This window comes from Sus scrofa, chromosome 10 (genome assembly GCF_054392235.1).
Source record: "Sus scrofa isolate SSC_HxYL_T2T_F1_AM1 chromosome 10, Sscrofa_HxYL_maternal_Yorkshire_Landrace_v2.0, whole genome shotgun sequence".
Lineage (NCBI taxonomy): Eukaryota > Metazoa > Chordata > Mammalia > Artiodactyla > Suidae > Sus > Sus scrofa.
This window is the reverse complement of record NC_139392.1, coordinates 86,213,408-86,241,398: the sequence shown is the minus strand read 5'-3', so window position 1 is coordinate 86,241,398 and position 27,991 is coordinate 86,213,408. Positions and strand designations below refer to the sequence as shown.

General features: G+C 50.3%; 1 protein-coding gene across 9 annotated transcripts in view; it reads left to right on the top strand.

The window, feature by feature from the left end:
* Nucleotides 1-27,991, top strand: part of CAMK1D (calcium/calmodulin dependent protein kinase ID) — a 433,657-nt gene that overhangs the window by 105,614 nt on the left and 300,052 nt on the right. Inside the window, exon 1 of one of the 9 annotated variants that reach the window (XM_021063981.2) lies at nucleotides 2,817-3,303. The exons of the other annotated variants lie outside the window; for them this stretch is intronic. Coding sequence (XP_020919640.1) covers nucleotides 3,296-3,303 — 8 coding nt within the window. The 5' untranslated portion in view covers nucleotides 2,817-3,295. Of the gene's footprint in view, nucleotides 1-2,816; nucleotides 3,304-27,991 lie in introns of those variants that run through there. 9 annotated transcript variants of the gene reach the window in all.

Here is a 27,991-nt window from a genome sequence, read left to right as displayed (position 1 = left end):
CTTGGGCCAGGGATTGAATCTGAGCCAAAGCTGCAGCAATGCTGGATCCTTTAAGCCACTGCTCCAGGCTGGGGATCGAACTCACGCCTCCACAGCAGCTCCAGCTGCTGCAGTTGGTTTATTAACCCACCACACCATGGCAGGGTCTCTCTTCTTCCTTCGTCTTAATTTTAATGCTAAAATAATTGAATTTAAAATATTCAAGGAGTAGGTGTTCCCGTTGTGGCTCAGTGGGTTAAGAACCTGACATAGTGTCTGTGAGGATGTGGGTTTGATCCCTGGCCTCACTCAGTGGGTTAAGGATCCAGCATTGCTGCAAGCTGTGGTGTAGGTTGTAGATGCGGCTCGGATCTGGCGTTTCTGTGGCTGTGGTGGAGGCTGGCAGCTGCAGCTTTGATTCGACCCCTAGCCTGAGAACTTCCATATGCCACAGGTGTGGCCCTAAAAGGAAAAAAAAACATATTCAAGGAATAAATAGACTAGTATAGACCCGTATCTGCCGTAGGTAAGTTTAGTGGCAGCCCCTTTTCTAGCACTCACTGTGTGTCAGACAGGGGGCCAGCCACTGGACACAGGTGGATCCGCTGAATCCTCACCATGACCTCATGAAGTGGTTTCTGTCATCATACCTTGGTGTCCTTGTGGCACAGGGGTTCAGGGACTTGCCTGAGGTCAGACAACGGTGAGAAGGCGGAGCCTTGGTTCCCGCCAGCAGCCCAGCTCCAGATCCCAGGTGCTTAAGCACAATGCTGTGCCAGCCCCCCAGGCAGACAGTAGGTGCTTAATAAGTGTGCATGGGATGGGCACGTAAGCCTGCACAGGCGTCTCGGATGCCAGCAGTCTGGGGGGCCCCGGTCTCCAGTGGGAGCAGGATGCTCTGGTGGGTCCCCCGCTCTACTCGGTAATTACTCTGGTGCCCTCAGGATGCTGGAAGATTGCTCTGAGATGCAGCCCATCTTTCTTGCAGGCGGCTGCAGCATTTACCTCCACTGTCACGAAACGTGTTTTCCCTTGAGGGGGTGGTTATTGGTATTTATAGAGCGTCTTATAGCTGAAGCGCTCCAGAAGCAATAATTACCTCTTTAATCCTTTGAGCATCTCTCTGAAGAGAGAGAAGTGAACTGGGATCATCTGCTCCCGTCCCGTCCCCTCTCCCCGCTTCTCTCCAGTCCTGCCCCCGTGGTCTTCAGAACACACTCGGCAGCAATGTGATGGAGCAGCGGGCCTTGGAGGGAGTGAGGCATTTCTTGCATTTGCCGATCGGAGCTGGGCGGACGTGTAGGGATCACGGGTGGGGCCCTGAGGTCAACTCACCTGCATTCCCACTCCCTTTGTGCCACCTGGTTGCTAAATGGAGAAATAGCTTTCTCCTGCTCAAGAAATCGCCCCAGCCACCATCCCTGTTCTCAGGCTCAAGGAAACAAAGTTGCAATAATAGAATTTTTTTGTTCCTTAGCAAGCAGTGAATTCTTTTGTCTTGGCAGCTACAGTGTTCAAGATGAGCTATTCAGAGGACTAGCAGAGAGAATAAAAAGGGATGAGGTCTGGGAAACTTCTTTTTGGCATTAGTGGGTTTTTCCATATGCGTGTGTGTGTATTACACACACATTTGCATCTATGCCTGCTTTCAAGCCAAGCCTACGGGGCCCGCATGCTAAACAGCTTGTGATTGTGACTGTCTTTTGTTACAGGGATGTAATCGAATTCAGTAGCAGCACCTGAAGATATACCGCAAGGAGATAAGGCTAATTTTGCTCATCTGAACTCACCAGTGGGGTGTCATGATGGTGCTAGAGGGTTCTTTGGTTTATTCCAATGTTTTCTGTTACTAAGGGCTCAGTCAAGCCTCGATCAATAAGATTCTGGAATTGTTAGGATTCAGGAACTATTCAGATTTTAGGGTCTCCCGTGTCAGGGTTGTTAGCAATCTTTTCTCTGGATGGATGGTGGTGCTAGCTAAGTGTGCAAGAGATAATACATTTGGAGAAATATCCTTGGCTTCCTGTGCCTTTTTTTTTTTTTTCTCTCTTGATCCTTGCTTATGATAATTTCTGGCTGGATTAGCATCCCTCTTGCTGCCATGAACTATCTCTGCATGGCCACTTCCTGTGTGTGGAGCTGGTGGAGCCCTGAATTCCAGGCTTTGGGAGACTCCAGTCTGCTGGTTGAAGGGCCATCATGCAGTCTCATGCCCTTGTTTTAAAATATTTTAATCTGGTTTCTTAACTGGGGACCAGAAGCTGCCTGTTCAGGCTGGTGCATCCAGCCAAGGTCATGAGACCTGGAGAGGGCAGGGCGGAGTTGGCATCCTGAATGCTTCACTCAGCACCTCTGCATGTGACTGTCACTCAGCAGCTTTGTCATCAGAAAGACATCACTATGGCACCTGGGTGCTGAGCTCCGGCTCCCCCGCCGGGCATCATCCTCCCTGTTCTGTTCTCAGCACTGAGGTCCCTTCTCTCCTCTCCTTGTGTACCTTCTCTGCAGCCAGGCACAGCCCGTCACCACTCGCCTTGCTGCTCCACGTCCCAGGAAAGGAGAAGGTCTTCCGTATGTATTATTAGGAGAAAGGAGGATCCGAGAACAGGGCAGCTGAGTTAAGACCTTTGGAAATTGGTCCTACGGGCTGTCTTTCTCTGGGGAGGCAGAGATCAGAGAAGGAGCGTTATCCCCCACACAATGAGACAGCAGAGCCAAAGTTCTGGGAAGCGCCAGGAAAATCAGGGAGCTCTTTCAAGCCGGCCGAGGGAAGCCAGCAGGGATGTGACATGCGCTGGGGAGGATGAGCTCAAGCAAGGGGCCCGCCTGCGGTGGACGCAGTGACCTCCCTGGGCCGCCGACGTGGAGAGCGGCTTCCTGGGGGTGGCTCCTGCAGTTCAGCCTGGTCTCTGCCTCCCCCCACCTCCCCCGTAGACGTTCTCCTGCTTTCTAGCCTGTGTCGTGTAGCTTCAGTGGGGAGGCCTTTCTGCAGCTGCTCCTGGAGTGACCATGACCCTGGAGTGGAGCACGTGCCCAGGGACGTGGGGCAGGTGTGAGCCGGAAAGGGAGGACCTGCGCTCGCTCGCTGCGTGCACAGCTGAGGCTCCTACCGTGCTGGCCTCGGCTTTGCTCCTCTGACCCCAGCCTTTTTCTTTTATCTCCCTAATTCCCACCCCTCGCAGAAAGGTTTCCTTGTCAGATTCCTGTGCAGAGCAAAGAGGATCCTGCCTGAAAGAAATGCTGTAACATTCTGCACATTTTCACTGCTACCCATAGGGGCATTTGTACAGAAGAATGCAAACAGGCCTGAAATAGAATGTATTGGTAAGTGTAACAGAGACGCGAGGTGTATTTTTAGCAAATATGGTTGAAGCAGATTACTGCGGTGGGTGGGGGGAGACGGCGGCGAGGGGCAGGGCTGAGGGTCGTGCCTGCCTCGCCTGTACCCCCTGCCCCCAAGGCTGAATCACTGGTGGGGGCTGAGGGTGCCTGGGCCAGTGGTGGTTTTTGGAAGACAGGGGACTTCCTTTTTTTTTATTTTGCTTTTTTGGTTTTTAGTGCTGCACCCATGGCATATGCAAGGTCCCAGACTAAGGGGTCAAATCCGAGCTACAGCTGCCGGCCGACACCACAGCCACAGCCACGCGGGATCCTGGGCCCCATCTTTGACCTACACTACAGCTTGAAGCCATGCTGGATCCTTAACCCACTGAGCAAGCCCAGGGATCAAACCTGCATCCTCATGGATTCTAGTCGGGTTCGTAACCCACTGAGCCACAGCGAGGATCCCTAGGGGGCGTCTTGAGGACCCTTGTGCTGTTGCTTCTGCCTGTCCTGGGGAAGGAAGTAGAGACAGGTGGCAGAGCTGTGGAGGTGCCAGCAGCTAAAGTCCAGAAAGGCCAGTGGCAGTGAGCCCACCAGGTTCAGCGGGGAGGCCGCCGGCCTCTGTCCTGGTGGTGGACAGGGAGGCCTGGTCAGACAGGAAATCAGGGCCCTGGCTGGCGGGGCCGAGCACTGCAGGGATCCTGGGGGGATGGCAGAGGCTCGGAGTGTGATGGTCAGATTGTAGGGCGTCGGCCACACCACCCCAAGCTCTCCCTACTTCACTGTCTTTGTCTGCAAACAGTGTTAAAACCATCTCGGAGAGTCATGGGTCCAATCAGGGGAGGCTGGACCTCTCCCGAGAAGACTGTTCCAAACACCAAGATGTAATAGGGTGTTTCTCCCCCTGCAGATTAGCTCGGTTTAACATCTGACAGCCATCTGGGTTTGTCACTGCCTCTTATAGTGGCACTAGTCATAGTAGAAGGCAGTTCAGCCCCAGGGGGTCCTCCCTGGTGTCCAGGTGGGGCTCGGGACAGAGGGCCTGAGGCTGAGGCATGTTCCACACTCGGGGGTCCCGTGGCTGCGTCCCAGTCCTGAAGCTGGGGTTTCCTGTGTTGGCCAAGTTCACTCTGGGTCCTTGCATGGGTCCTTGACACCTGCTTCCGGACTCTGCCTTGCAGAAAACAGCCCTCCCACTGTGATGGCTAATTTCATGCGTCAGCCTGACGGGAATCTGGGATGCCCAGATATTTGCTCAAACGTGACTCTTGAGTGCGTCCGTGAGAGTGTCTTTGGATGAGATTAACCTTGAAAGCAGCAGATTGCCCTCCCCAGTGCGGGTGGGCCGCCTCTGGTCAGGTGAAGGCCTAAATAGAACAAAAAGGCTGACCCTCTTCTTCTTCAAAAGAAAAGGGCCCTTTTGTTGAGAGGTAAGGCAAACATATTTAGAATATTCAGTTGTTACCTCATGTCATCTGTGATATATAATTCTAGTGGTTCTTACTAGGCTGTGGCTTTTTGCTGCCTTTGAATTGGAATCGAAATAGCAGGCCTTCCTGGGTTTTGGGTCCGGGACTGTCCCGTCGGCTCTCCTGGGGCTCTGCTTGCTGACTCTCCCTGCAGATCCCGGGACTCGTCTGCTCCTGTCCTTATGTGCGCCCATCCCTTATAATAAATCTCTTTATTAACTGTGTTTCTGTGGTTCTTGTGCTCAGGTTTCCCTGTAGAAGGCTGACTGATACAACCATCTGCCAAGTACAGTCATACTTGGAGGCCTACCCCAGAGGCCCCCTTTTTCTGTTTCGGGATTTCCTGAGAAGGCAGGTAGTGGGCAGGCTGGCAGAGCTTGGGATCTCAGGGTTTAGTCTTTGAGTGACAGCCAGTGGGTCAGAGACTGACAGCTCCGCTTTTAGAAAATTCAGTGCATAGACATTTAAACATGTGCAAAAGGAGAAATTAGGAGTAATTTATTTTTTATTTTTTATTTTTATGGCCGCACCTGCAGCATATGGAAGTTCCTCGGCCTAGGGGTCAAGTTGGAGCTGCAGCTGCCAGCCTACACCAGAGCCACAGCTACACCAGATCCAAGCCATGTCTGCAGCCTATGCCACAGGCAACACTGGATCACTAACCCACCGAGCGAGACCAGGGATCGAACCCACATCCTCATGGACCCTATGTCGGGTTCTTAACCTGCTGAACCACAGTGGAGAGCCCAGGAGTAATTTTTGACATGAAAAAAGACTCTTCACAAGATCCCTTTCATGGTCAAGTTCCCTCTTTTATCTTGAAAATGTTGATTTACACAAGGATTGCCTCAAATGACCCGGCCCCCCACTGCCAGCCTCTCCTGCTTAACCTTGAGGGACCTTATTGATCAGTTCACGAGGTTAATAACGTGATGGCTTATTTCACAGGCTGTTCTTGAACAACAGGCCTGGGCCTGGGAGTCGCCCTGCGGCAGAGCGACCGGTTGATTTGTTCCCTTTCCATTAATTTGGGTTTGATTTTATTGGATTGACCCTGAGTCAACATTCGAGTCCTTCTCTAATCAGTCAGCGCCGGCAGCAAGCCCCGGCTCCTCCTTGCCAGGACGGGGTCCCAGAAGGGAGGCGCTAGGTAACGGGAATCCTTTCTTTCCTTTTTTGCCCTAGAATTTTAAACTTTGGTAGCAGCTAGTGAGCTAGGAGATACAATTGGAATCATTTCTGGGTCCTCCGGGGGCCCGACACAGACCCGTGGCAGGGGTGAAACCGAAAGCGTAGCCATTATCTGTTCATAGGTGCTTATTCAATAATAAAGCAAAGCGGAGTTCCTGTCGTGGCGCAGCAGAAACGAATCCAACTAGGAGCCATGAGGTTGCGGGTTCGATCCCTGGCCTCGCTCAGTGGGTTCAGGATCCGGTGTTGCCGTGAGCTGTGATGTAGGTCGCAGATGCAGGTCAGATCTGGCGTTGCTGTGGCTGTGGTGTAGGCCGGCGGCTACAGCTCCAATTTGACCCCTCCTAACCTGGGAACCTCCGTATGCTGCAGGTACGGCCCTAAAAAGACAAAAGACAATAATAATAATAATAATAATAATAATAGTGATAATAATAATAATAATAATAATAGTAGTAATAATAATAATAATAATAATAATAATAATAATAAAGCAAAGCTTAGGGCTCATGGCCCCTTGGCCCGTCCATTCTCGTGTTAGCAGCCTGGGCATTTCAGTCTCAACCGGGCAGGGACAATTCTGTTGAACACCAGCCTAGGAAACACCCCCCTAGGCCCTCAAGAAGCCTTTCCCAGCAACCCCCCCCCCCCAGATGTCCTTCGCAGCAATTCCCATCACCTCAAGATGGGAGTGACTGCTCACAACTTAGTTTGCCGCTCCAAAGAGGCGCAGGGTTGAGGTCCAGTTTCCAGTGGGAACTATTTAAAGGCGCAGGTTTTTTTCTCTGAGGATGGAGGCCTCTCAGGCTCCCCCAGATCACAGAGGTGAGTGCCCACATCCTTTATGGGGTGGCCTTTTCTCCACACGCCCTGCGGGAGTTAACGCTGAGAAAACGACTTTGTCTTTTTCCACCAAGCCCAGGATGAAGCGTCGACTCAGCTGATGAGACCACAGCAGTCGGCAGTGACACTGTAAATGCAGGTGCCAGAACAGATTTTTAAAAAAATTTTTTTAAGGGCCACACTCGCAGTGTATGGAGGTTCCCAGGCTAGGGGTCGAATCAGAGCTGTAGCCACCGGCCCACACCACAGCCACAGCAACGCCAGATCAGAGCTGCATCTGCGACCTACCCTGCAGCTCCCGCCAATGCCGGCTCCTTAACCCACCGAGGCCAGGGGTCAAACCTGCATCTTCATGGATACTAGTCAGGTTCTTAACCCGCTGGGTCACCATGGGAACTCCTCGGAGTGGATTTTTTAAAACATAAGCCGTCCATGCGATGTGATTTAATGGGACGACTTCCCACGCTTGCCTGTCGTGGTACTTGGCGCCGTGCGTCCCCCTCACGCTCCTTGTCCCCTCCCTTTAATCTCCACCGTCTCTCTTCTGAGCTTTTGTCTCAAGCGCTCAGATTCATCGGCCTCAGGTTGATCATCTTCCCCGGCAGCTCTTTGCAGGCAGAGGCTGCCAGGACTCCGACACCTCGGGGGCTGCATTCCTGCCTTAACCTCCTTGGGGATTGTGCTGCGGGACGCCGTGTCCCCTGCTCTAGATAGCATGGGACAGCTGTGAACGGGGCAGCCACGCTGGAGGGCCCAGGCACGAGAGGTGTGGCTGATGGCAGAGGAGGGGGCTGGCTAGCGCCACCCTGGGGCGTCGCCAGGGTTTTCTGGGTACCGTCTCCAGCAGCCCCGGCCAGGGAGCAGCGCTCACTGCCTGCCGCAGCCCTCACCTCCCCGCTGTTACACCTTCACTGGGCCCAGGAAACCTCTCCAGGGTTGTCCCCTCCCTCCCGGGGGCATGGAGGCAAGGGACTCGAGAGACATTGTTTTGAAATTAATTAGAGTGCGAGAAATGGTGTGAAACAGCAATACAGCCCTTGGAACTGTCATCAGAGCCGGCTGCTGGCAGGGTGCGCTGACACCCTGACCTGCTAGATTCTTCTCCCACCCGTGGCTGTTAGGTCCCTGGGGTGTGGAAGGGGGACCTGGGGGCCCTGCCCCGGCTTAATTGGAAACTGGGGAAGTGATGGAGGGGTAAGAGGTGTTAAGGCAGGGGGAGGAAGCGGGATGGGTGTGGAAGAAAAATACCAGGATGTCAGCCCAGCGCCCCTCCGTTGTTATTTAGGGAGTTCAGCCAGATTCACTGGCTTCATTTGTATCATGACAAAGAAATAATGCAGTTTGGAGCCTGGGGAGGTGAGACGTGCTTATTGAGCTGGACACAGTCAGCTTTCGGTGGTCCATTTCCATGCCTTTCGCAGCCCGTCCTGTGCACGTTCGGTTGTAGCTGTGGGTCCCTAGAGGGTGTGTGTGTGCTGTCGACTGAATGTGCCCCCTGAAATTCATAGGTTGAAACCTAACCCCCGATGTGATGGTGTTAGGTGGAGGGGGGAGCCCCCATATTGGGATTAGTGCCCTTATGGTCTTACTCATAGACCCCAGAGGGCTTCCTCGCCCCTTCCACCACCTGAGGACACAGCAAGAAGCCGGCTGTCTGTCTGCCAGGAAGTGGGCTCTCACCGCACGTGGAATCCGCCAGCACCTTGATCTTGACTTCCAGCCTCCGGAACTGGGGGAAATAAGTGTCTGTGGTTTATCTGCCACCCAGTCTATAGTATCTTGCTCTGACAGCCCCAAAGGACTAAGACGGTACCAGGTGTTTGAAGACAGAATCTCACGTTTGAAGACAGAATCTCGAGCCCAATCTCTGGGCTTGTCTGGGCTGTGCTCTTCTGCTCAGGTACTAATGGCAGGGAATTAAGCTCATCAGGCTGGATGAAAGAGTCACCAAAATAGGGCCAGAGGTTAAATCAGGTAATGTTGCTTTTGGCCCAGAACCTATTTGTTTTATTTTTTTATTTTTTATTTTTTAATCTTTTTTGTCTTTTTAGGGCCACACCCAAGGCATATGGAGGCTCCCAGGCTATTAGGGGTCAAATCGGAGCTGTAGCTGCCCTGCCTACGCCACAGCAATGCAGGATCTGAGCCACGTCTGCAGTCTATACCACAGCTTGTGGCAACACTGGATCCTTAACCCACTGAGCAAGGCCAGGGATCGAACTCTCGTCTTCATGGATACTAGTTGGTTTTGTTAACCACTGAGCCATGGCGGGAACTCCTCATTTTATTTTTATAATTTTAAAGTCATACAGCCTCCTGGGGAAAAGTCACTTTCAATTTACTTTCGAAGATGATGCAAAGATAAGAAGATATATCATTTTCTTTTCTTTTCCTTTTTTTTTTTTGGTTGCATCTGGAAGGGAAAAAATCCTGTGTCTAGAAGAAAATCTCACCAAAATGAAAGCTCCCCAAAGTCCCCCCACTGTGTGGCCGAGGAGTAAAGGAGCTCTGACTTCAGGATGAGAGGGTGCCAACCCTGAACCCCCTTTCTGCCACCTACCAGCCCTGAGAACCTGGCGAGGCAGCTCGTTTCCTCACCTGTAACCTAGTGTGAGAGGGTTCGCTGAGCTAAGACAGCATTTCACACCAAGCCTGGCACAGAGAACACCCACTCACTGTTAATTGTTAAAAACAAAACATCTTTGGAAGCCCTGTAGTGATGGTGTGCTCCCATCCCCTTTGTTTAATACATGTCTAGCTGGAGGCTTAATTTTTTTTTTTCCTCAATGTGACCTCTTTGAGAAAAATCACTCCGGAGCGCATCGACTGTGGCTTTCACGCCTGCCAGCCCCGGGCTGGGGTCCCCTGCTGCGGGGCTGTTCTCCGAGGTGGAGGGTTGGCAGCAGAGAGCTTGGAACACCATTGCGGTGGCTTCTCTTCACTAGGACACTGGGGGAACAAAAAGGACCTGCAGCTGCCGTCATTTGTAAGCATGGCTGTTTGCGAGAGGGCTCTGTGGCCCCCAGGGAGACCTTTCCTATAAAGGGAGCTGGCTGCCTCTCCCCCCAGCAATTGTGTGGGCTCCCACCCGGGCCGAGTGGGGGCTTGGGGCGCTCCAAGCTGGATGCCAGGACCCAGCTCCTCCTGTCCCTGGGGTTGACCCCGGATTGTCCATCTTCCAGGGCCGATTTTATGTCCCCATCCCTCCCCGTTTCTGGTAGAGCGCACAGTCCCAGCGTCCAGAGCTCCACTTCTGTGCTTCCCGGGTGACCAGCTCTGGCAGGTGCAATGCGATTTTTATTAACAGATGAAAACCTTGAACACTTACTTATATATTCTCGTCAATAACAGGGCATTGTGACATGCTCACTGACCCACATAGACTCTGGCTCTAGAAATAGCCCTCTCGCAGTCCCCAGCCTGCCCCTTGGGTCGTCCTCTGAAATGGGTCTTGCTGGTGTCTCGTAGAAGCAAGTGGCAGTGGGGCCAGCAGCAGTGATTTCTGGGAAGGTTGCCCAGGCTGACGTCTGGAGGTGGGCAAGTGCCTTTGCAGTGCCTGGAGGCAAGCACCCATAGCCCACCCGCCTTATGAAGTGTTACGGTGAGAAGGCACCTTCCAAGATCCCCCGTGCAAGGTCTCCACCTTGTCGCGTTGCCTGAAATAGCAGATGCCAGCTGTGCATCCGCTCATAAGGAAAAGGCACGTATGCACGCCCAGCTGCAATTTTGCAGACAACTTCAGGAGTTCACCGACTGCCTGAAATATACTTAGGGACTGCAGTTAAGAGATAACTGAGCCAGGTTACTCTGGATCCCTGCTGTTCCTTTATTCACGGGTGCCCTTGTTTCTGGCCACCTCCCTCGTTCGTGGCAAAACCGGGGCCAGGAGCTCGCTGAACTGGCCGAGACTCTGGACTCAGTGCTCCTTCTGCGCCCCTGCACAGCGCCCTGCCCCACCTGAACCTCTCCCCTGCTGGTCTCCGTGGCCTCCACATGGAAACGTCTGTGGTCTGAATTCATCTCAGTGCAGAGATGCGCTCCCCCAACCCAGCTAAGCAGAGGTGGGTCCTGCGAGCCTTCACTGTTGCCTCCCACCCCCACCCCAGGCTGTGGATTTAAAGCTTGTTCTGGGAAGATGAAGGGGGACAAGGAGAGTTTGCAGCATCACCACTGGTGGCGGAAGCTTATGCCCCCACCTTGCTTGTTGTTCTCATCTGTAAGTGATAGTTTGGGTACAGAGAACAAAGGCCTTGTAGAACGGAAGGTGTATTCGTGGGCTGGGGTATTACTCGGCCATAACCAAGTGCCATAGAACAGGTGGCTTGAATGACAGAAATGGATGTTGTCAACGTTCTTGAGGCTGGAAGTCCAAAGACAAGGCGCTGGCAGGGTGGGTTCTTCCTGGGGGCAGTGGGGGCAGGGTCTGTTCCAGGCTCTCTCCTTGGCTGGTTGAGAGCTGTCTTCTCCCTCTCATTGTCTTAACTTTATCTCTGTCTCTTTGACTCTATGTCCCCCTTTTTATGGGGACACCAGTCCTGTTAGATTGGGGCCCACTGTAATGACCTCGCATAAACTTGATCATTTCTGTAATGACCTGTCTCCAGATAAGGTACCATTCTGAGATCCTGGGGGCTAGGGCTTCGGTGTGTGAATTCTGACGGGATACAGTTCAGCCCATCACAGAGCATTTCCTGGTTTAGCAGATCTGGTGAGGCATCTCAGTGGCCCACCCTTGACCCGGTCCAGTGAGCTTTTCATAACATTACACTATCTGATGGATTATGAGTCCGTTAGATGTATTTCCTATGGAAAGTGACAGGGCAAGTCTTGGGACTCTTGGAGAAAAATCCTGATTTTACTGAAACGCTTGGAAAGTCGGTTGAGTCTTTTACCTGAGCTGATGCCATGTGCTTGGGAATCTGGGTGGAGGGAGAAAACATGGGGCCTCAACAGCATTTGTTGAGTGGTCATGATTTTCATCCTCGGGCCTGTGAGGCGGGGTTTTGGAAGAATTTCACCTCTTTTTTTTTTTTTTTAATTGAATGAAAGATTCTTTAAATTCTGTAGTGCTTTACAATTTTCACAAGTTTTACATACTGTATTTATATAATCCCATGGTAATCCTACCTCCCCACCCCTAACTTGCCTCTCCCCACTTCCTTCACCCCACTGGTAATCACTAGTTTGTTCTCTATATATCTGTGAGTCTGCTTCATTTTTTGTCTTATTCACTAGTTTGTTGTACTTTTTAGTTTCCACTGTAAGTGATATCATAAAGATTTGTCCTTCTCTGACTTATTTCACTTAGCATAATGCCCTCCAAGTCGATCCATGTTGGTATAAATGGCAACATTTATTTTTTAATGAATAATATTCTGTGGTGTGTGTGTGTGTGTGCGTGTGTGTGTGTGCGTGTGTATCTTATTTCATTCATCTGTTGATGGATGATTAAGTTGCTTGGCAGTTGTAAATAACACTGCTGTGAACATTGGGTGTGTGTATCTTTCAAATGAGTGCTTTGGGTTTTTTTTTTTTTTTGGATTTATACCCAAGAGTGAAATTCCTGGGTCATATGGTAGTTCTGTTTTTAGTTTTTTGAGAAACTGCCGTACTGTTTTCCACAGTGGCTGGATCAATTTACATTTCTACCCATGGTGGACAAGGGTTCCCTTTTCTCCACATCTTCGCCAACATTTATTATTTGTGTTCTTTTTGGTGATAGCCATTCTGACAGGTGTAAGGTGCTGTCTCATTGTGGCTTTGATTTGCATTGTGCTGATGATTAGCTGTGTTAAGCATCGTTTCATGTGCTGGTTGGCCCTCTGCGTTCCTCTTTGGAAAAATGTCTCTTCAGTCCTGCCCATTTTTAAATCAGATTGTTTTTGATATTAGTTGTATGAACTGTTTATGTTGAATATTAACCCCTTATTGGTCATCTCGTTTGCAGATATCTTCTCCCATTCCACAAGTTGTCTTTTGGTTTCGTCGTTGATTTCCTTTTGCTGTGCAAAAGCTTTTAAGTTTAATTGGGTTCCATTTGTTTCTTTTTGCTTTTGTTTCCTTGGCTTTAGGAGACGGATCCAAAAAACTTTTACTATGATTTAGATCAGAGAGTGTCCCGCCTCTGTTTTCCTCTAGGAGTTTTATACTATCTGGTCTTATATATTTAGGTCTTTCATCTGTCTTGAGTTTATTTTTGTGTGGAGTGTTGGCGAATGTTCTAACTTCATTCTTTTACGTGTTCTCCAGCACCACTTATGAAAAGACTGTCTTTCCTCCATCTTTTGTTCTTGCCTCCTTTGTGGTAGATTCATTGACCATAAGAGTGTGAGTTTATTTCTGGGCTCTCTGTTCTGTTGCGTTGATCTCCGTATCTGTTTTTGTCCCAGTACCATACTGTTTTGATTACCATAGCTTTGCAGTATAGTCTGAACTCAGGGAGTGTCACATCTTTTGCTTTTCAGCAATTGACTGCTCATACCCAATCCTAGTTGTTTTGTGGTCAGTGCGAATGGGCTTCCATTAGAAATACATGTTTGTAAATGATGTCAATTACATTTCTTTGGTAGTGGAGAGATTGCACTCAAAGAATGAATGCAGAAGTAAATTAAGGAGGAGTTCCAATTGGGGCTCAGCAGTAATGAACCTGACTAGTATCCATGAGGAAGTAGGTTTGATCCCTGGCCTCGCTCAGTGGGTTAAGGATCTGGCGTTGCCATGAGCTGTGGTGTAGGTTAAAGACATGGCTCAGATCTGGTGTTGCTGTGGCTGTGGTGTAGGCTGGCAGCAGTAGCTCTAATTAGACCTGCAGCCTGGGAACTACCGTGTGCTGTGGGTGTGGGCGGCCCTCAAAAGCAAAAAATAAATAATAAATAAAAGTAAATTAAGGACACCACCACCAAGCGTCAACAGATGAAGAATTCATAACTACATTCAAGATCTCATGTAAAAAAGATGATGTCGTTTGGCCTGGAATCATGCCTGTGATATCAGCCTGTTTGTGTATGCGTTTTAAATCATTCATTTCACGGGGGGGGGTGGGAGGGGTCGGCTCACGTGGATTGATGCTTAGCCGCCGCAGGGTGGATACGCTTGTTTTCTGCCAGAAGCCCCGCTCCTGACCTGAGCTTTATTAGGACAAATGGAAAATGCATGTGATTTCAAAATGCAGGAATTGCAATTTGAGCATGGGGAGGGCGCATACTGTGTGAGAGCCCTTGAAGAAATGTTACAGGAGATTTATCTGTGCGCCTGAGACCTGGGTAAATCCAGTGATGATCCTTGAGCTCACTGCTTGTGGAAGGGGAGCTCCTGGCAGTGGTCTCCGCGGGGAGCTGTGAAGTACTCAGCAAGATCTAGTGTTTCAGGAGTTCCCGTTGTGGCTCAACAGGTTAAGGACCCAACTAGTATCCATGAGGACACGGGTTTGATCCCTGGCCTTGCTCAGGGGGTGAAGGATCCAGCATTGCTGTGACCCATGGAGTAGGTCACAGACGCGGCTTGGGTCCTGAGTTGCTGTGGCTGTGGCGTAGACTGGCACCTGCAGCTCTCATTCGACCCCTAGCCTGGGAACTTCCATATGCTGCAGATGCAGCCCTAAAAAGAAAAACAACAAGATCTAGTGTTTCAGCAGAGTCACGGACATAGTGAACAGACTTGTGGTTGCCAAGGGGGAGGGGAGAGGTCGCAGTGAATGGGGAGTTTGGGGTTGTGGATGCAAACTATTCCATTTAGAATGGAGAACCAATGAGGTCCTACCGTACAGCACAGGGAACTATATCCAATCACTAGGGACAGAACATGCTGGAAGACAGTGTGAGAAAAAGAATGTGTATGACCGGGTCACTATGCTGTACAGCAGAAATTGACATGACACTGTAAGTCAACTCTAATAAAAAATTAAAAAAAAAAAAGACAGTTACATGAAAAAAAAAAGATTGTTTCAGGACTGGCAGGTGTCACATCAGTACCAACAAGAAAAATCTCAGCCATTTATAGTACAGTACATCTGATGAAGGTAAATACCAGAAGAAGCTTAAATTCAGTTATAGAACCAGATTATTTAGGGTGGATTATCTCTGGGAGAGGTTGAATCCCAGGCTAGCTTCACCCTGAATATTTTTGGCCTGCAGCTTATTTTTGAGCCATTTTTCCTTCTCAGCTGATGTATGCTTGGGAAATGCATGCTAACTTTTTAGCGTTAGTTTTGTACACACACATATGATATTAGCAAATTGTACATAGGAAGGCAAACCTGCCTCCTTGTCCCCCTCCCCTCAGTCCTCGTCATTCCAGCCAAGTGGGTCACAAGGCCTGATATTTTTGCATTTTACTTTTGTATTCGCTGGGGGCTCAGATTTTCTTGTCACTTTTCACTTTCACAGGCTTGGTCGCTGAAGAGCTGTTTCATTGTTTGGAGTCTGAGGTCCAGTAAAAACAAAACAAAGCAAAGCCACAAGCTGATTGTACACATACCGTAGAAATCAGTGGGGTAGGAGTGTCTTGGAGATGAAATTTCCGTTTCAAATCACTGTCCAAAATCCTGCCACTTGAAAAAATGTAAACTGTGAACTCAGGGGCTGCAAACTTAGATTTTAGTTCCTATCAAAGCAAGCACTTTTTTTTTTTTCCTTCTCATGAATGTCTCACAACAAAATTTGCTGCCCCAGTGAACGCTCATGCTGTTCATGAGAAAGGCAAATGCTGTCAACTTTTTGACTGTCGAAAACATGCCCAGATGGAGACAGCAAATTGTTTCTTTAAACTGTCATATGTCCACATGACTGAATAATAATAATGCAGGACACAGTGATGACGTCAACTGTGTGACTGTTTAGAATGAACTGAGTGTTATCAAGGAATACTTACAATTAGTTCAAACAATGACATGCTTTTCCCAGGTCTCCAAGACTTTAATGGGTCTCTTCTTTGCAGTTTTAAAAAAATTGGGGCGTGTTCCTGTGTGGCTCAGTGGGTTAAGGATCTGGTGTAGCGACTGCTGTGGCTCGGGTCGCTGCTATGGCACGGGTTTGATTCATGACTTGGGAACTTCTGCATGCTGTGGTCAAAGAAGAAAAAAAGTATGTTTTAATTTTTAAAATTGAAGACATTTTCTTTCCAGTTAAGGGAGCAAAATATTTAGCTCTCCAAGAAATGCAGGATGCCAGAAAGGTTCATTTGGGTGTATTACTCACTTAAGGTTTTATGTCCTTCGGAAAGTTAGGGAATAAATATTTAGACAAATTTGAAAGGATGGAAGCACTCCAATATGTTACACCAGTGGGACAGAAAAAGCGTGTTCAAGGCGATTTATTGTCATCTGTCAAGGATTTAATGATGTGAAAGATGAAACAAACTGGAGATGGATGTTCACTTACTGCTAAGGGAAAGCTGCTTTCTCCTTAGATGTTCTTTTCAACGTCTGGATTTGCCTAAATGTTCCTTTGTTCACGAAGGATGTGGACAAGTGTCTTTGTCAATTACCGTGCTTGTGAATGTCTTTTCGAAGTTCATGTCCAAATTGACAACTTCAGGCTTTTATCTTTAATGTATTGGTTAAGATTAAAGTTGACTCCAAGGCATAGGAAAGTACACAAAGGTGTGAGTTGAACAGAATAGAGGCTGTTTCTTTCCTGTAAAAAGTCCGCACGGGTGGCCTGGGACTGGGTCGATCGATGGTGTCAGGGACCCAGGCCCCTTCAACTTGTTGCTCTGCCTTTTGTGGCCTTGAGCTCATGCTCCAAGCTGGGGACATCCATATCCCAGGCAGCAAGATGGATGAGGAAACAGAACAAGGGCCCAGAGTATGTGGAAACTACCTGGAGCTTGGGTGGTTAGTGATGCCTAATGCAAGGGAGGATAGAAAATAGAGTCTTTATTCTGAGGCATATGGGCTCAAAATCAGGGGCTTTCTCCCCATAAAAAAAGAGAGATTAGCTAATGGAGAACAGCTAACAGTTTGTGCTACAGTAACTTTAGCAAAGGAAACAGTACACGCAATCCATTCATAACACTTACAGAGAAGTTGAGGTCCTTTTCATGGTTGTTATGGACTTAAATTCTACTAGCTTTAAGATCTATATGCCTTTGTATCTCAAGACCTGCAGTAAACATTGTTTGTTTAAAATTAGGAAATGCAGGGAGTTCCCGCTGTGTCGCAGTGGGTTAGGATCTGACTTGTCTCTGTAGAGGTGCAGGTTCGATCCCCTGCCTGGTGCAGTGGGTGAAGGATCTGGTGTTGCTGCAGCTGTGGCATAGGTTGCAGCTTCAGCTTGAATTCAGTCCTTGGCTCGGGAACTTCCCTATGCCATGGGGACAGCCGAAAAAGAAAAAAATAATAAAATGAAATTAGGAAATGCAATTTTCAGACTCCAATAAATTACTTTCAGTTTTCGTACTTCAAATGACCAGGGGGGTTGAAAACAGTACACAATGATTTTGCAAAAGCCTGGTTGAGGAAAATCGACAAAACTTAAGGCTAGGAAGTGGCAGGAAAGTACAAATTAGGGGGTTGGCCTGGAAGGTACCTGGGCTGTGACAGGGGATGAAGGGCAGGGCAGGAATATATTTAGTTGAGTGGGGGCGGGGCAGGGTTGGAGGAAAGAGAGAAAATAGACATGAGAAGAGTATGAGGATGGGTAGGTGTCAGGCCACAGAGACCCGTGATGCTTGGGAAGCCTGGATCTGGGTTCCAGTACTGTAGCCTGAGCCAGACTGAAGAGACTCTTAGAGGGAGCCCCTAGGAACAACTCCATTGGAGTTATCCTGGTAGGGGGAGCCTGCGGCTGAGATAGGTGGGATTTCTTAACCAAGAGTGGGATCCAGGAACTCTTGGGCTGATGAATGGTTAATCTCCATATCCACCGATGTGCCCCGTTTCCAACTTATATAAAAGCTGGATGGTGAGGAAGGGGACCATAGACTCAAAGGAAGCATTGAGTTAATTCCCATCACTGATGTCTTCAGAGAGAGAGAGGCTGGAAGACAGCTGCTTGGCGAGTGGGATGGAGCAGAACAGAGACTCTCTGGCTTCCAGGTTGGAGATGGATGGTGGGGGACACTGGGGGAGATGGCCTCTGAGGTTGAGAAGGAATGGGAAGCAAGCTGATCTTAAGACCCCATGCTGACCTTGAGGCCCCAGGAAGACACCAAAGTCCTTGTGACTGTTGAGTAGCGTGCTCCTTTACATTAGAGTTTGTTGGGAGGCATCCAGTTCTTTGCAATTAAGTAGCAGCAAAGAGAAGCAATGCTGGTACTGCCTTGCTTTGCATGTAGACCCTTTTCCATCCATCACATGTCATCTCAGTGAAGAGTGTCTGTCCGTGTTCACAAGAGCGTTCAGGGAGCAGATACTCATGCCCAATTTGAATTTGTTTTTCCAAAGTTTTATTGAAGTATAGTTTATTTACAAGGTTGTGCGTTTCTGCTGTACCACAAAGCGACCCAGTCATAACACACACGCACATCCACTCTCTCTCTGGATCTTTTCCCACATAGCTTATCGCAGAATATTGGGCAGAGTCTGTGCTATGCAGCAGGTCCCTGGTGGCTGATCATTCTATGGACCTCAGTGTGCCTAAGCCAATCCCAAACCCCCAGTCCATCCCCCTGCCCCAACCTGTCCCCTTTGGGAACCGTAGATAAGCTTTTTCAAAGTCTGCGAGTCTGTTTCTGTTCTGCAAAACTCATGCCCAGTTTTATTGATGGAGAAATCAAGGCATTGGGTGTAAAACCTGCCTTGGATCGTGCTGGAAATCCCCCTTCTCAGCTTGTCCTAGTCCTGTTTTTTTCTGCATCCATGTCAAACTTGGTGCTTGATTATCATTTGTGTTATTGGTTGATGAATGGGCAAGATGCAAGAGGGATGGAGAGAGGGATCGGGTAAATCAGAACTCCCCAGCAGTTCCTAATCTATGTCAGTACTTAGAGCTGAACTGACGGGTCATTTGGGGTGACCGCTAACCTTGGCTGAGAGGCGGATGGATGGTTCTGGGTCTTGTTTCACAGCCAGGAGCCCTGACTCCTCTTTTCTCACTCTGATAAGAACCTGTCTGCTTTATCTTTGCTGCCCACAATCCATATCTGCATGCATATTTCATGATTTTCTTACCTTCCAGTGGCTGGTGAAAAAAACAAAATGAAAAAAGGGAGGAAGACATGTCCGGGGCAAGAGCAGAAATACACGCTTGGGTGTCACAGGCCCCGAGGCACCTGGATTGATTTCCCCCCCAATCGGAGCCTCTCTCCCCAGGGGATACTGCGGGGTGGTGCCGTGGAATTTCATGCTAGGATTTGGCTGAAACAACACAAAGAAGGGCCCTTTTTCCACTCTCTCTCAGCACCGTGCCCTGACACAGGTGGGGCTTTCCCCTTAGAGCAGAGCAGGGGGCTCAGAACATCCGGGGCCAGGTCTCTGCCCTTTAGCAGCCAGGCTTTGAGGGAGCTCTTCCACAGGGTGCTGCTGGGCATCAGCAGCCCCATGAAGCAACAGGGTGCCTCTGCCAAGGCCCATGCACAGTTCTAGAACCTTTCTCAGATGCCCTGGGGCAGACAAACACTGCCTATGGTCTGTTTGAGGAGAAGCAATGGCAGGAAGAAGGATCCTCCCCAGGTCATTTGGTTAAACCATGGCAAAGCCAGGCTGCCCAGAGAGGGTGTGGTTGTGACTGTGGGGAGGATGGGGGTGGGGAGGTCAAGGGCAAGAAAGCTGCATCACTTCTTTCCTTCTCTCCTAGAGGAGAATATTCCTGGGGTGCACCTGTCCAGGTGTGCTCACCTGTTTTTCCACCTTACTGAGGATGGAGGCCATGAGGTCCAGCATCACTCAGGATGCATCTGCTCCACCTGCACCGGAGCCTTTCTCCTGTGGGACTGGAGGAGTCCTTGCTGTCGCTGCCGTGGCTGGGACCAGCCTTTTGCGTGATTGAGAATATACACTTGGTATATGGGCGGACCTTGGTTGTTTTTTTTTTGTTTTGTTTTGTTTTGTCTTTTTGCCTTTTCTGGGGCCGCTCCCGCGGCATATGGAGGTTCCCAGGCTAGGGGTCGAATCGAAGCTGTAGCCACTGGCCTACGCCAGAGCCACAGCAACTCCGGATCTGAGCCGCATCTGCAACCTACACCATAGCTCATGGCAATGCCGGATCCTTAACCCACTGAGCAAGGCCAGGGATCAAACCCGCAACCTCGTGGTTTCTAGTTGGATTCGTTAACCACTGAGTCATGACGGGAACTCCTGTGGGCAGACCTTGTTTGATTGCACTTTGATTTATAGCGCTTTGCAGATGCTGTGTTTTTTACCAACTGCAGGTTTGAGGAAGCCCTGTATCAAGCCACTCTGTCGGTGCCGTTTTTCCAACAACACTTCTTCCCTTGGGGTCTCTCTGTCACATTTTGGTAATTCTCAAAATCCTGCAAACGCTGTCATTATTGGTATATTTGCAATGGTGAGCTGTGAGCTGTGATGTCCTGATTGCAAAAAGATGGTGACTCCTTAAAGGCTCAGATGATGGTTGGCATTTTTCAGCAGTGCAGTACTTTATTTCTATTTAAAGAATTTTTAATTAAAGTATAGTTGATTTACAATATTGTGTTAATTTCTGCGTACAACAAAGTGACCCAGTTTTTATATTTATATATATATTTATATATATATATAAATTCATGTTCTTTTTCTCATAGGAATGAGGTATTTTTAAATTAAGGTGTTGTATTTTTAGACATAATGCTATTGCATACGTAAGGACAGTATGGAGCGAACATAACTTTTTTTTTTTTTTTTTTTTTTTGCTTTTTAAGGCTGCACCCATGGCATATGGCAGTTTCGAGGCTAGGGGTTGAATCGGAGCTACAGCTGCCAGCCTACAGCACAGCCACAGCAACACAGGATCCAAGCCTTGTCTGTGGCCTACACCACAGCTCAGGGCAATGCTGGATCCCTGACCCACTGAGCGAGGCCAGGGATCGAACCTGTATCCTCATGGGTGATAGTCAGATTCGTTTCCGCTCAGCCACAGTGGGAACTCCCTGATCATAACTTTTATATTTGCTGGGGACTGAAACAATTTTAGTGACTCACTTTATTGCAATATTGGCTTGTGTTCGGGCTCTGGAACCAAACCCACAGTATCTCTGAGGTGAGCCTGAAGAGCGGAAGAGACCAGGCTTTTGGGCCTGGCTCAACCCTGGACCTTGTGACTCGGGCCACACTTAGCATCATCTGTCACACAGATGGCTTGGGACATTCTGCCGTTTTCCCATCGAGTCAGGCTTTCTTTCAGAGGACACGCAGGTACGGGGTCTAGGGAAGGAACTCTCAGGAAGCTTCAGCGTGGTGTCTACACCTCGCCTTTGTTTGGTGGGTCGGATCAGCGTGGAATTCCCTGGGCAGGACAAAGACGGGGACATGGTACTGTCATCCGATGCCCGCTCTGTGCAGGCCGTCCCCGGCATGGCTCGCTGAAGCCTCACGGGAACCTGCTGGGCTCCGCGTGTCCTTCCTCCCTTCACAGACCACGAAACGGGAGGTCCCCCAGGGCCCTGGCCAGAGGAGTCTGGGCTCATAATTGACACACCGGCCTCCACATCCAGGCCCCGCTGACCCCGTGGCCCACACTCCTCTCTCCCCGCAGTTTCTCAGCCCAAAGCCGCTCTGCTTCCTCCGCAGTGGAGAAGCAGAGAGAATGGAGCCCTGCAGTCCCAGCCTAACAGGTGGGAGCAAGTCCCTTTTCGTTTGAGTTCATGGTTTTCTCTGTGAACAGTGCCCTAGGGTTTGCCCTTAGTTCTTCTTGAGTTTTTTTTTTTTTTTCCCTGCTCTAGTCGAAGCATCCTCTACCGACTAAAAGTCATGCAGGGGTGCAGTGATTCAGAAAATCTGCTTGTCCTTTATGGCAGAGTAAGGGCATCGGGGAGCTTGCAGATGCTGCAGCCTTGGTTTCCCTGGGCACTTGGGTTGCCCTGTGCCTAACGCTGTGCCGTGCCCTTATCCTGCCACATGCTTTAACACGAGGTCACTCCAGCAAGTATGTCCGTGGTATCTGTTGTGTGCGCAGCCCTGTGCTAGGTGCTGGGAGGAAATCGTAGAAAAAGACAGCCCATGGACCCCGTTCTCCAGGAGCTAATGGTTTAATCAAAGAGATAGGAGATCCTGGTGATTCTCAATTAGGGGTGATTTTACCCCCAGGGGACTTTTGGGGGGTTGTGTGCTGCTGCTGTTGTCTAGTGGTTATAAAGACCAGAGGTGCTGCTGAACACCCTAGGGGCACAGGGTGGCCCCCAGGACAGAGGATGATCCAACCTGGGGTGAGTCGTGCCAATCTGGGAAAGCCCTGGTGTGTCCCAAGCGTCTGCCCCCCAAAAGCCCTGCGACGCTGTCGGGGCGGTGCAGGATAACGCCCAGGTGGGCAGTCCCGGTGTGACTGCATGGAGGGGAGCCCACTGAGCGGAAGTCACAGGGGAGAGGTCATCAGGCTGGACCCACCGTGACCCTGAGCTGGAGGTGGATTTAGGCCCCTGGAGGAGGAGGGGAAGGGAAGCCGCGGGAGCTGGTCGAGGCTTGGAGGGAGGAGTGAGGGTGCAGTAAGCAGGCTGCTGGCAAGCCCAGGCCGAGGGGGAGTTTGGACCACAAGGTGCCGAGTGGATGCTGGGCAGTCGCGCCGTGATGGACACGGATTTGGGAGGGTTTTCTGACACTGGTGAGCGAAAGGCTGGCCCGAAGGTGGGAGACTCTAGAGGGAAGGTGGAGGCCGTGCAGCAGATGGAGAATCGGATTGCAGTGCGTTGTGAGAGCGGAAAGGAACGTTGCTGTCATGGACCTGTTCTCAGTTTACCCATAAGAGAACTGGGTGCAGGCTGAGCGGCGTCCTGGTTCACTGGCTTAGTGGAGGTGAGGCAGGATTGGGTGACAGAAGCCAGCCTTTATTGGGCAGGTCCTGTCCTAAGCCTCACACGAGGTCGCATTCTATTCTCTTGATGCTGGCGCAAGGTAGGCACTGTCCTGACCCACGTTTATGGAGCAGGAACTGGGAGCAGAGCTCAGAACCCACCCAAGGCTCCATAGGGATGCGACAGGTTGGGCTCGAACCCTGCAGGTGGACCCCAGGACACTTGCTCTTGAGTGTGGACTTGGCTTTGCTCCAGAGTGGCGGCAGCTCCTGTTCCACGAGGCTGGGCAGCCTGACCCCATAGCTGGCTGCAGGGATGGAGGAGAGGGGACATTCGAGGGGGGGGTGACACAGGAGGGCCTTGGACCCCATGTCTGGCTGGCAGTTGGAGACTTCATGTGCTGGCATCCTCTGGGGGCTGGGAGTTTTCATCCTTTTCTCCTCAGAGCCCACCTTTGCTGCAAGAGGGAACCGGCCCTTTGTTTCTTTCGTAATGTGAGCATCTCTGTAGTCTGTGTGTGTGTGTGTGTGTGTGTGTGTGTGTGTGTGTGTGTGACTGTGTATGTGTGTATGCTTGTTTCTATGTGCATATGTGTAGGTGTGCGTGTGTATATGTGTGTACACATGTGTATGTGTTTGCATGTGTATGTGTGGGTGTGTCCGTACATGTGTATGTGTGTTGGTGTGTGTGGGTATGCTTGCGTACATGTGTATGTGTGTATATGTATGTACACTGTGTTTGCATGTGTGCACATGTATACACGTGCATGTATGTTTGCATAGTGTGCATATGTTTGCATGTGTGTACATGTGCACGTGTATACATGTGCGTGTGTGTTTACATGTGTGTATATATGTTTGCATATGTGTGTGTGTGCGTGTGTGTGCCATGGGGCCCGCAGGAGGAGCGCCTGCTTTTCTCCCCGCCTGTGCAGCCGGGTGGCCGTGTGTAATGTATTTAAATACATTCAATGAGATGCATGAACCGAAAACAAGGCCTGGGAGCGGCCTCCAGCCCAGAGCAGGTCCCTCTGGGTGGCATGTGTCAGAGCCGTCTGGCAGACTGGGCTCCTTTTAACCAGGGAGGGAGGGCAGCCGGGCAGAAGGGAGAGGAGGGGCCGGGGGGAGCAGGAATCTTCTCCCCAGACAGAAAATTCGAGTCAGGCCCCACTGAGCTGGGCTGGCCCTGCTCTAATGTGTAAGTGGATTTGATGGAGGTGTCACTGACAGTGATGACTTACTCTGATACTTTAGTTTTGTGTTTCCTAACAGTCTTCTTTTCTGTTTTGGGGCCAGTTGTTCTAAGTTAGGCCCGCGGCTCCTGCCGGGGGCTCTGCTGAACCAAAGAGCATATTAGAATGTTCTCTCTCAGCCCTGCAAAGCCAGGATTTGTTAAAGGCACAGGGTTTGAAAATCCAGGTTCTGGAGTTTCCGTTGCGGCTCAGCAGGTTAAGAACCTGACAGTGTCTGTAAGGATGCACGTTTGATCCCTGGCCTCACTCAGTGGGTTAAGGAACCGGCGTTGCCGTGAGCTGCGATGTAGGGCGCATATGCAGCTCGGATCTGGTGGTGCTGCGAGTGTAGGCCGGCGGCTACAGCTCCTATTCGACCCCTAGCCTGTCCATATGCCACGGGCGTGGCCTTAAAAAAGAAAAAAAATCCATGTTCCTAAGCAGGTGAAACACTGGCCTTAGGACAGTTGGTGTTTCTCGAGGAGACTCGAACTTCCTGGCTCAGGCCACCTGGGTGGCTTTGATACGGAAAAAGGACCCCGTATATGTCCTGCTTTCCCGCGTTCACTGGACGGGTTTGCGAGCCTCTGGGCACATGTGTTCTGCCAAAGACCCTTTGTCCCCTTCTCTCCCCTCCCAGGAGAGGAGCTGCGTGACCCCGCTCTGCGTCCCTGTCCCCCCAGATGTTGTCCTGAGGTGCGGGCCCCATCCCTCGGAGGCAGGACAGAAGCGTCACTGGTCGGGACTTTCGGTGGTTGATGGAGACGAAGCAGCACACCCGGGCCTGGCATCTCGCCTCTGCCCGCTTCCTGCAGAGCGGTTGTGGACACGGGCCCCTTGTTCCTCAGTCTTAGGTGGCTTTGCCTTTGGTTCTCTTCTGGCTTCCTGTTTATCTTGATCATCACCACCCCCATCAGATCCCGATTGGTGCAAAAGCAGGGAGCATGTGGGCAGGGTCGGTGGAGAGGCTGCGTGATGTGGTGGGGCTATGTGAAACGTGGTGGCGGCGCCGGCCACCTGGTGGCATGCCTCTGGACGCGGGGACGGGGCACTCTCAAGCATCTTCAAGAACTGAACTTGGGGTGAGCCAAGAGCTTTGGACCTCTTTTCTCTCGAGGTCCCTTGGGAATGGACATCCTTCTGCACACCGCAGCGTGGGTAGGTAGGCAGCGTTTGTTTAAGGCCTGCTCTGTCATTTCAAAGGCAATAAACCTGTGATGGAGACGCTTCTCAAAGGTGGATCCAAAACTCCCCAATGCTGCGGTATCAGAAGATGGGTCTTTCCTTTCCGGAGGGGACTTGCCCTGGCCCAGGCGGTCCACTGGGCATGTCTCTGGCCCCCAGGAGGAGCCAAAGTGGCGCTTTTCACAGGCAGGGTCTCCGTCCTTTTTGCTTATTCAGCACGGTGGTGCAAACCAAGAATACATAATAGCAAAAGCAAATGGGGCAACGGCAGAGTCTGTTCCATGAGAATTTAATTATGCTTCTCCCGGCAAGGTTGGGTCTCCTCTGTGCGTTGAGGCTTTATTGCTGTTTGTTCTCCATCAAGGCCAGCCCTGCAAGCTCGGGCGTGTACCCCCTACTAATAAGACAGAGCAGAGAAGAGCCGCTCTGATAGAAACAGCGATTTCCGGCGGCTGCCTTCCTCCTTGTCCTCCTCCCTATGGTTCCATTCCCCCCATCACATCGCAGGTGCGTGAGAATTTACCATTTCCCCCCAAAGAAGGGGCACCCAGAATTCTCTTTTGTATGAGAGCCAGAGAGTCAAAGAAAGGAGCATCTAGGTGATTCAAGCGCTGTGACACGCACAGTGTGCAAGGGCTGGCAAGGCACTTAACTTCCTACGCCTTTCTTGTCTCATCTGTGCAATGGGTGTGGTATGCTTTCCTCGCTCGCCTCCTGGCGTTGCTGTGAGCATCAGGAGAGACCCTGCAGGAGCCAGTGCTGGGGACCCGCCAGCCCTAGGACAGGGACCCTGTCTACTTGCAGTCGCATTATATTCTTAGTTCCTAGCATAGCTCAGTAAGTGTTTGTGGAATTAATGAAAGGGAACAACAAAGCAATCTTTTGATGTTCCCCAGAGGCAGGCAGAACTAGAAACATTTTTTTTTGTTTGTTTGGAATGAACCGCAGTCATGAATAGGGAAAGATGATGTATCGGGTTGTTACAGTGCTGAGTCTCTCATTAAAAATGTTCAGGCTAGCCAAAGAATCGAAATCTGGATCTCGCGGAGCTTTCTGCACCCCCATGCTCTCTGCAGCATTATTCGCAATGGCCACGACATGGAAGGAATCCACGTGTCCATTGATGGATGAACGGATCAAGTGCTATATAACCCACAGTGGAATATTATTCAGCCCTAAAAAAGGAAGGAAGTGCTGCCGTTTGTGACAGCAGGGAAGGACCCAGAGGACCGTATGGGAGGTGAAATAAGCCAGTCCCAGAAGGACAACTGCTGTGTGACTCCTCTTACATACAGAGGTGTCTAAAATAGACTCGCGGGAGGAGAGGGTAGGAAGGTGCTTGCTGGACGGAGGGAGAGATGGGAGTTGCTTTTCAATGGATGTAAAAGTTTCAGTTATGCGTGATGCCTAAGTTCTGGGGGGTCTGCTGTCCAGCACTGTACGTGTAGTTCCAACACTGTGTGGTGCCCTGTAAAATATGTGAAGAGGCTAGATCTCAAATAAACAGAAAACCAAGCTACAAAAGAACACAAGGAAGAAAATTTCTTTCCACCGGACCAACTTGCCTCAAAGATGTGGTCCTATCCTAAATATGCCGCTTGTGTTGTTTGTAAAAACAAAACAAAGCAGAAAATTACAAACAAAAATAGTTGTTTAAAAAGAAACTTTATTTTTTTTAATGGCCATACTTATAGCATATGGAAGTTCTCAGGCCAGGGATTGAATCTGAGCCACAGCTGTGGCAATGCCAGATCTTCTAACGCGCTGAGTTGGGCTGAGAATTGAACCCATGCCTCTTCAGTGACCTGAGCTGCTGCAGTCAGGTTCTTAACCCACTGCACCACAGCGGGAACTCTGGAAACACAATTTTTAAGGCTAGATGAGGATGAAGTTTTGAATGCATTGAAATCCTTGCAGCTACTGTTTGAATGTGACTTCAACCTGGACTTTTCTCGCAGCTCTGTTTCCTCATAGTTCTTAGCCAAGAAGCTAAGAAAACCCTGGAAGCCCTGGTCCTGTGGAAATCAGGTTTCCAAGGCAGCTGGGCTGATGTCTGCCTGGTACAGGCTGTGGCTTGGAGGACCCTGTCCTGAGGAATGAGGCATGTCCAGCCACGGCGAGGCACCCCTTCTCTTTGGAGTTTCTCTGCATCAGGTGGGGGAAGGTGCAAGCTCACAGAGATAAAGCGGGCATCTCAGCCCTGGTTTCCACCGAGAGATCATTTCCCACTGACACCAGGAAATTGCATCGCTCCCTTTCCAGGAATGATGGGGTGAGAGCACTATAGGAGACTGATTGAAGCCCAGCAGCTGCTCTGATTTCTGTAGGTTTCCAGCCAAGAGGGCACCTGGAGAAAAGGCAGCTTTTCCAGCTTGGCAAAGAGGTGCCGAGTATGAGCTAGTGGCACCCTGAGATTTTGGTTTCTAGAAATCCGCCAAGCAGAGCCCCCGATGCAGGCTGGTTCCCCTCTGCTGGGCCCTTATCGCCATTTCCAAATCCGTCATTTACTGCTAAGTCAAGTCCCTTGCGGCTTCTCTGCATAACGCACTTATCTGTCCTGTCTCCGGCAGTGGCTCCTTTTGATCCTTCCTTTGTGGGAATGTGGATGCGTCTCAGGATTGGCTTCTAGAACCGGCACTGCTTCTTTTCTCTTCAGGCAGTGTTGCGTGTTCACCTCATCTGGCGTGTCTCCTGGGGAGCTTGCAAAGTGCAGAGTCCTGCATTCTGTTCCTGCTTGTCTGATCCTGTGCCCCTACGAGACCTTTTAACAGGTGTCCCAGGACACCCCCGAAAAATGGCTCTGGGCTCCTGATTCTCGAGTCACTGCCTGCCCGCAGTGAGAAGTCCTCATTTTCAATTCTGTGCTCTTTCCCTCTATTTGTCGTCT